The sequence below is a fragment of the Lipotes vexillifer genome, unplaced genomic scaffold, assembly GCF_000442215.2.
Source record: "Lipotes vexillifer unplaced genomic scaffold, Lipotes_vexillifer_v1.1 scaffold818, whole genome shotgun sequence".
Lineage (NCBI taxonomy): Eukaryota > Metazoa > Chordata > Mammalia > Artiodactyla > Lipotidae > Lipotes > Lipotes vexillifer.
Window position 1 is genome coordinate 1,697,364 of NW_006771890.1, and position 9,328 is coordinate 1,706,691.

The 9,328-nt window shown below is 44.9% G+C and overlaps 1 protein-coding gene across 1 annotated transcript in view; it reads left to right on the plus strand.

Moving 5' to 3' along the window:
- The window catches only part of CACNA2D3 (calcium voltage-gated channel auxiliary subunit alpha2delta 3), a gene marked incomplete at its 3' end in the record, with an annotated part of 652,765 nt that overhangs the window by 628,908 nt on the left and 14,529 nt on the right, over positions 1-9,328 (plus strand). Inside the window, exons 18-20 of the mRNA XM_007447233.1 lie at positions 4,246-4,329; positions 8,811-8,882; positions 9,140-9,201. Of these exons, the coding sequence (XP_007447295.1) occupies positions 4,246-4,329; positions 8,811-8,882; positions 9,140-9,201 (218 nt within the window). The remainder of the gene's footprint in view (positions 1-4,245; positions 4,330-8,810; positions 8,883-9,139; positions 9,202-9,328) is intronic.

Sequence of the window (9,328 nt, forward strand, 5' to 3'; positions counted from 1 at the left end):
GGGAAAGAGGGAGTGGGGCTGGGGGACCTGGGATTCGTCCCAGGCCAGATCCCAGGGGAGAGGGGCGATCTGGCCTGGGAGTCAGAGGTTCGAGGGTTTAGTTCTTTTTCTGTCACTCTCTGACACTGTGGCACACCTGTGTCCTCCCAGGGGGAAAGCAGGTACAGAGGATAAGCCATGCTCAAACACAGTGGACTATCTTGATTAGCAGTGAGGTATTTTGCAAATCACGTATTTCTAAACAATCATTAAAGTACCAGAGTTTGTGAATGCTTCATTTAAAATGTACTTTAAAAATGGTTCATTTAAAACGAAAAAAGTAAAGATACTTTTTATATACAAGTTGGAACTCTGATGAATACTTACACTTGAAACCCAAGCCAGCTTTAAAAAAATCTTTAAAAAGGGAAGGTGGGTAATGTGGAGAGAATGTGTTGGTATGTGAAACACCCAAGGGTGTAAAGATTTCAGGCATAGCTTGATCCAGGCACACACACCGTGCTTTCAGGACTCTCTTCATGTACTTTCTCTGCCTCCTCTGCACTGGTTTCCTTCTCAGGAAGGCTCTCTCCAAGTAGTGGCAGAGATGGCCACGAGGAGCTCAAGTTCACGTCCTATACAGCCTTAGTGATGTTAGTAGATGGAGAGCTACTTTTTCTGGATAAATCCAGGAAAGCATACCAGACTGAGTCTCATTTGGGTTGGTGTGAGTTACATCCCCAATCCTGAACCAATCACTGTGTCCTGGAGAGTTGTGGGTGTCCCTCACATACTCAGGTCACTGGCTTCCTTCTGAACCAGGATGGTCTTGCCTTCACTAGAACTATATTTACTGAGTGTGGGGTCCAAGGGGATTCCCTGTAGGAAAGCCAAGGTGATTACCCTGGAAAATGTGGGGGTTGGGTGGTGGTGGTCCACAGCCCAGGTGTCTTCCGAGTGGAGGTCTAGTCTCTAGCCATCTAGTAAGTTTTCTTAATGGGAGAAAAGATTAGGTGGATTTAGGGTCATCATGCTGGAGTTTACTCATTGTCCTTGACCTGTTTTATCTATGCACCAGCCTACTGAGTTTTTCTTTTCTTACTCAGAGTAGTCACTCGGGGACACTACTGTTTATATTTTAAAGGAGCTCACTCATTAAGAAAGACCCAAATAGAAAGTATTTCATACCTATTTCACTGGTTAAGCAGACATCATAGAGGGGCATTCCTAAAGTAGAGTTCCACAGGGGGTATCCCCAGTCCCGTCTGATTCTTTCAATGTAGTTAAATTAGAGACTTACTGGAATATGGTGACTTACAGACCGGTATGCTGGGAAATCTTCCTTCCCCTCACTCTCTAATCTCTGCCAGTTTCTTGAATACCAATAGTGCAGTGTACTGAATTTCTTGAGTGGTTATTACCAACAATGAAGGAAGATATCTAGGAATGGTCAAAAGTCAAGGGATCTATGTCTGTGGATTCCACTTTTCCCACGTGTCATCTAAAAGGACTTGGGTTCTTTAGCACAGTTATGTAGTTTTCTGCCAGGAGAGTCTTGAGTCCCAACCTGATGTTTACTATACAAGTATCTTACATACCAAGAGGAGGCATGTCAGTGTGACGGTCTGGCACCATCATCTTCAGCAAACATCTTCTGCCTCCCTATGGCTTTGCGCAACAAATTATTAAATGGTCTCCTTCATGTCAAGGAAATGACATAGTAGCCAACTGTATACAATGAGCCTGTGTCTTCATCAAGAAGGTTATGACTTTTTCAGGACTCACATTAGCTACATGCGTATTAAGGGTTTATTCCATGCTGTGCCGGGCATGTGCTTGCCATTTTACATACAGTACCAGTTAATTGTCTCAACCTACCTTGGCTATGGACGTATTTCTCAGTTTTGCAGTTGAGAAAAAGGAAGCTTGGAGCAGCTGGGTGCCTTGCTCAGTGTCACATGCCCAGTAAGTGGCAGAACCACTGTGCTCTCCTCTTCTAACAAAGACAGGGGGACACGTTCTCTGAGGATGAAGGACCTTGGGGGTCTTTTAGAATTTCTTTAGCAGCGGTTGAGATGACGTGAGGCTTAGCCATGAAAATTTGGTCAGGGGCTGTGGGTAGGTAGGGGTGTCCTCCTCCATACTGGCTCTGTGATCTTATTTAACTTGCTATTTAGTTTGATATTTAACTTGCTGCAGGCATCATGGGCAATAAATTGACTGTAGATAGGCAGAATTAAGAGTGATAAACCACAAACAAGTCCTTGGGAAAGAAGGAAGCACCATTTAATTGACTTTACTTATCTCCTTAGGACCTTGTGCTTGCTAGGTGTCCAAAAAATGTATGTTGAATAAGTGAATAAAGGAGGATTTTGAAGTGACCAATGGAAGAACTTCCTCCAAAAGACAGTATATGCCTAGCACTAGGCTAACCAAAAAACTGTGAAAGTTCTGCCTTTAATGGTCAGAAGCTGGGCCATAGGAACTTCTGGGGTGCCTAGTGGCTCCCAGGAATGGTTTTTACCAATATAGGACTTGGGGGCCATTAGCACAGATAACAGAGGTCCAAGAATATCCAACTGTAGCTCCTCGGGGGACAAGTGGGCTTCTCAGCATCATGTGCCTCACCCCGTCACATCTCCTCACCTTGAGAAGAGGGTGACAACCCTGCTGACCTCTTTCCTGTCACACAGGCTCAGCCCCAGCCTGACTCTCTTGAGGACCACAGCTTCTATGCACAGTGAACTTTCCATAACAGGATCCAACTGTGAATCCGCTATCGTTTACAGCGGCTTCTGAGGGAACCACTTCGCTTCCCCTTCATCTGGAGTGGATCTGATATCATAAAACTGACCGTGACAGTCTGTTAATTGGAAACCTGAGAGAAGGGAGTGGAATGGCAGTGGACCAAGATGGTCAGAGCCCACTGCCCCTTCGAGGCAAGGCAGCCTTCCTGGGTGGTGAGGGTGGGTGCTCTCCAAGGACATCTCAGGGTTCCTAAAATGCAGCCCGGAGGGAAGACAAGACGGCAGGAAAACCACTGGGCCCTGTTTGACCTCACAGTGACGGGAGATCTACCCTGTCTGGCCACTCTCTGGAGGCCGGTTTGGACCTGTTTGGTTCAGTACACCAGCAGTGATTTTCTCTTCCACACCATGTGCCTTCAGCACCTGTCTCCATGGTAGCCGAGCAGTGTCCAAAATGGTAACCTGTGGTTTGGGGTTCTTAAAACACCTAGAGTGATGCTGCGTCTCACTTAGAATCCTACGAGTTAAATCAGAAGATGACTAATTTAGAAATAAAAGGAAAAGAGAAAAAATCTATACATACATATGTGTTTTTTCCAATATGCTGTGAGCCATATCCTGTGAACCGGCAAAGGGGTTGCTTATCCTGAGCCTGCAGCAGAGGGCAGACTTTCCTATGTTATAAACACAGCATTAAAGGCCCTAGATACAGGAACATCCAGACGCAGGACTGTCCAGTTGATAAAATGTAGGCTTGCCAGGTGACTAACACCAGTGATTCAGGGGGAAAAAAACTAAAACCACTTTCTCTGTTATTAACGCACTCATCAGCTTTTCCAGAGAAATGCCCTAATGGCCATTAAATCTGGTAGTGATTCCCAATACCCACATGTACTCCAGGTAAAGTAGCTGTGCTTAGCTCAGCACTGCTGTGGCCAGTGTGATAGCAAGTAGAAGGTTCTGTGTGTCTGCGAAATGTTACCAGGATGTTGAGCCCAAATGTGGCGATCAGTACTTTTGTTTCCATGGAGTATGAGGTAGGTGTGAGGCAGGAGGTAGGGATGGGAGAAGTATAAAACACAGAGGGATATAACTAGACTTTTTGTAAACTATGTAAGATACCCTTTCCTGTGTCTTGAAGGGGTGGGCTTTAAAATTGTTGGAGTCGAGGAGGAAGGTTGCATTCCACACACAGGATGTCCAAGGAGGGCAAAAGCTTGGCTTTGCATCTGGCATGTTTAGAGGTGAGGAGTCCGCTAGGTAAGTTCATAGGAAGAAAAGAATTGGCTTGTATACTCCCCCTAGCTGGGAGCAAATGTTTACAGGTGACTGGGCTTGGTTTTCCTGCCACAGAAACCCCAGGACTGCCCCCGCTGCTGGGCTTCTCACTAGGACCCTTCACTGACAGTGCTCAGGCATGAACCAGGACTTCAGATGATGAAGGTTGCCCTGGCCAGTGATCTCACGGAAATGTTTTCTTTGTTTGTCATTTGTTTTCTTTCTCTTCCCCTCCTGCCAGTATGAAGAAGGGAAAAAGCGGAGGAAACCTAACTACAGTAGTGTTGACCTTTCTGAGGTGGAGTGGGAGGACCGTGATGATGTGGTAAGTGATTGTTTTCAAGCCTGGTGAGAAGGGAGCTCCATTGTACCCTCCTCTGTACCTGGAGGCTGCCTGGGAGCCAGCCGAGAGTCCCACCAGAGGGACATCTGGCCACCAGAGGGTCGCGGAGACCTCGGGCCCTTGTACCCGTTTGGAGTTTTGTAATGCTCCCACCCGTAGGTCCACTTGCAAACGGGTCAGCCACCCTGCCTGCTTTGTGCAGTCTGCTAAAACCATCCCTTTCTAGGCTCTAGTCTCTTCTGCACCCGATTAATCCAGCCTCCTCCTCAGTGCCCTTAATGGGATCTGTCTCCCTCAGAGGAGCTTGGCCAGAGCCTCGCCGGGCAGCTGCACAGTCAGGGCCAGAACTCACCTGTCAGGGTGTCAGCCCAGGGCTTGGCAGAACCGCTCTCCTCCCGCCTCGGTGGGCACCAGCCTTTTTTCCCCTTAGGCCACACTGCAGTAACACATGCTTGTTTCCTACCCAGATTCAGCCTGTGGGACTGTATCAAAGGCTTTCCTTGTGCCCACGACTAGGCCCCGTCAGTCTTCTTGTTCCTTCCTCAATAAATCAGATTTGTTAGACATGCCACCTTTTGTGAATGCAGGCAGACTGTCCTTAATTAAATCCTAACTTCCCAGGTGTTCCTATCTGGACACTTGCTCTTCCCTTTCTCTATGGATTCTTCGTGCCCAGGCTATGTTTCTCTGCCTGCATCTCCCTGATTTATCTGGAGTCCTTTCTTGAGCTTCATCATTGAGTCAGCAGTGTTTCTATCCCTCCCTCTGTCTTGCTTTCCAAAGGGATGTTGAGGGGAACCATTTGAAACCTGCAGGCTGGGTTCTTGTGCTTTCAGAAATATGTCTGGCATCACAGTCCTCTTGCTGCTTGCTTTTCCTCTCCACACCCTCTGCAACCTGGATGTCTCAGCTAGCATAAATCTCTGAGTTTTTTCCTTGCCTATAAAATGCAAGAGTCATACCTGTTTTAGAAATTTAACCTATTTCCTTCTTCATCTGGACTCAGTCTCTTTTAAACCCCATTCAGATAGAGTAACTTTGCTGTTTGATAAAAAGTTACTTCCTCATCCATTCTCTTTTCCCAGGTGCCAGTGACCTGACGTTGTGTCAGCTCAGTGACCTGGTAGAGTTTTATATCTTCTTGTTCTTTAAACATTGTCATCAGGATTCACGTCTGGGTCTTTTAATTGTACTGCACCTAATGTACATGTCCTACCCTTTCAACCTGCTTCTACCAAGAAGCAAGCTAGCACAGTCCTGAGGAATGCAGTTCAGGTATTAGCCTGCCTGGGTTCAGATTCCACCTCTGCTATTTGCTGGTTGTTGGTCTCAGGCAAGCAATTATCTTCTCTACATCTCAATTTTGGTTTATGTCCTTTTTTTTTTTCTCTCAGTAAAATGCGTATGATGGCAATAGTACCTACCTCACAGAGCTGTTGTGAATACTACACGTGTTACTGTAGTGAAAAGGGTCAACATCAACATAGTTGCATGGACACAGTGAGCATTCTGAGTGGTAACTGTTATTAGTATTATTCTCAATATCATCAACCCTCATTCTCATTAATGAATGTCAGTTGCTAAACTGTATCATGAAGCTTTAAAGGGTGCATTCCATTGTTTTCCTTTCTCTTTCCTCTTCACTTTATCAGCTGCTTTATTTTGACTTCACAGGATCCTTTTGTTTTCTTTCCCAGAAGGTTTGAACCCTGTCATCAACATGCTTCCCCATCCTTTCATCTTTTACATTTTAATTGATATGGGAGGCAAGCTTGATGCTCATTCATACTTGGGAGTCCCTGCATCCAGGAAGCAGGCCCTCTGCTAGTTAACACTAGGCTGACACTCACACTTCTCCTTTGCAGGTTACTTGAAGAGATTTATTACTTGGCTCATCTGTACCCCAGGTGTCTAGTCATTATCACCTGTGCCCAAGTTAATTTTCCGTGAGCTGATATCTCCTTTTACTAACAACGATTTGACAGATGCTTTCTGTTTCCTTGCTCTTTTCTTCCTTTGTCATCCGATTCCCAGCCTGTGCCACGTTCTTTACCTTCATCTGATTCCCAGGACAGAGTTCTGAGTGTGTACCTTCAGAGTTCCCACACCTCCAGAAAGTTCATTGCTCTTATTCTTCACCAGTTGGCCTTTGGCTGTCTCTTTTGTTTGGGTCTCTTGTCTCCTTGGAAATAAGGTACATTTGAGACAGGAATTCCTTCACTACCAACGTGCTTGATTGGGAAAACCCAAGTCACAATTTCTCGCCTAGGAATTTTCACTCCCTTGATTAGAGAATTCTGGAACCTATACAAAGCATCTCTGTGAAGGCTACACAAGATCCCGCATGACCATGTGTCCACCAGTGGGGTTTGCATGTAAGTGGCAGAGGGCAGACTTTAGGTCAAGATCTGGGAAAGACCAGACAAGCAGAGCCCGCTGAGGAAGAAGCAGCATGAGTCTGCCCAGCTGCAGAGAAGTTCTTGGGAGGAGCATCCTACTCCTCTTGGCAGCTAGGATCTTGTTGAATTTAATGACCACATTTATAACATAGACCCTGTGTACTTCCAAAAAAGATATGAGGTCGTATCTGTGTCAAACAAACTGGAGTTTGAATCCTAATATTTTGAGCTATTGAAAGGGGTCTGACATTAAAGAAAAGGGAGGAGGAGGAGGATGCTGGTGAGGATGATGATACAGGACAGGTAACATCTATTGAATGCTCAGGGAATACCAGGCACTCTTCTGCATATTAGCTCATCTAGTTCCCACTACAATTTTATGAGACAGTCTGTGCTGTCATTAGTTCCATTTTGCAGGAAGAGAATCTGAGGCACAGAGAGGGTAAGTGATTTGGCCAAGATCATAAACCTCTGGCCCCAGAGTCCATTTCTGAACTCCAGGGCTATCCTGCCTCAATGTTCAATAAGTGTAATCTATTTCCATTATAACTGAAGAAAAGGGAAAGACTAGACTAATCATCTAAGCATCTGCCTCCAGAAAGCATTAGTGACCCTGGCCTCGGACCCTCCCAGGTCCTGATGCTGATTGTTCTGTGCTACTGGGAGTTGGGGGTGGGGTGGCACTGAGGCATGGAGAAGCTTACCTAATCTCTGACTTGCCTGGGGAATGTGAGAGGGGAAGGTCCCAAATGGCTTTAGGCAGGCACCAGAAAGAGGAAAAATGAAAACCATGTCAAAGATAAATCGAGCCGTTCTTAAGAGTTAGAAAGTAGACTTAATTAGGACCAGCTCTCCCCATCCAAAACCACAAAAGTTAAAATGGGAAAATATTTCCAGAAATGCCCATTATGTGTTGTTAAAAAATATCTAGAGTAAAATATATGTTTTATTTTATACATGCCTCCAGCTAAAAATTATGCTTTTACTCTCTCTCACAGAAGATGAGAATATGAACCCAAATCTAGACAGCTCCACATGAAATTTAGGTTGCTTGCAAGCACTGTAGTTCTCTATCAGCCAGATCTTATTCAAGCTCCTCAAAGGAGAAAAAGAGGGGAAAAAATTAAAAAAATAAAAATAAGAAAATAAAAACAAGCCGTGGGGCTGGGAAAGAGCCTTTCCTGACAGGCTGTGGCATGTCAGCATTTGCTCCTATTTCATTAAATGGCTTTCCCGTCGTCTCCTATTGGTGCCCATGACGGCACATCTTTCATCACTGTGTCTGCTGTCCTTCTCTGAACTCAGGGAAGGGCCACAAGTAATTAGCAGAGATCAGCCGGGGTGGGGGAAGGGAGGGAGGCTCACCGTTCCCAGATGGGACCTCCAAAAATCAGATACAGGGTTGCCCTGTTCACTGCCCATCGGCCTCAGCCAGGCCTTTCACTGGCCCAGATTTCTCAGAGTGTTTGAAGATGATTCATGCTGTGAAAAACTTAATCCCTGTCTTCCAAATGGTTGGCTTTTTAAAAAAAAGAAAACAAAACAAAAAAACTACCGTGTAGGAAAATATCTTTAACTTGATTATGTTTTGAAAAATGATTTCTACCTGACAGACCAATACCCTTTTTGAAAAAGTAACTCGTCCCCCTTGCTTCTTCTTTTTTCTTTTTCCCCCTTTGCTTCTTGAGTGTTTTAGCATTTGCTGGGGGTCTGTTCTCTGACTCTCAGGATTTGTCAACATTGCAGAGGCTTTTTTGGTCATTGTTGCCCAGAGGTTTACACAAGCACCCCAAATTGAAGTTGATGGTCATTTATTTATTGTTGTTAACCTCTCTTCCCCTGGACAAGAGCAGTTGGGTGTTTATTCTTCTGAAGCCCCATTTCAGAGGTCTGAGTGGAGTATGCAGACTTACTGCAAAAGTACCCCAAGAGTCAGTGGGGAAGCAGCCCAGCTCTGTCATACACAAGACACCAAATGTGCTCCCAAGCTGGAGGGTGGAAGGTGTCCAAGACAGTATGGTAACCCTGGGAAGAACTAACTCCAATTTTCTTTTATCGTTTTAGTTAAGAAATGCCATGGTGAATAGAAAGACCGGGAAGTTTTCCATGGAGGTGAAGAAGACAGTGGACAAAGGGGTACATTTTTCTCAAACATTCTTGCCGCTTAATTTAAAACAAACCACTGTGAAAAATTAGCTTTGAAAGTTCTATCTGGAGTAAATATCTTTCGCTGAGATCATTTTTCTCTTGTCTTTACTTATCTCAAACAAGATTCATGTAGTACTGTTAACCTGATCATAGTGTGTCCATTTATTTTTATTTATTTCTGAAAACTTCACCTAGCAGACTAACCATGTTTTCTTTTCTCTACGACTTTTTTTTTTTCAATCTAGAAACGGGTTTTGGTGATGACAAATGACTACTATTATACAGACATCAAGGGTACTCCTTTCAGGTAGAGCTGACCATAATACATGGACATTCCATCAGACCCATCAGTTGTGTTTGTACAAAACCTGCTGACGCTTTCAGAGCTCATCATCTGAAGATAACCAAACACCCTGCCGAAAGGCCGGAAAGAG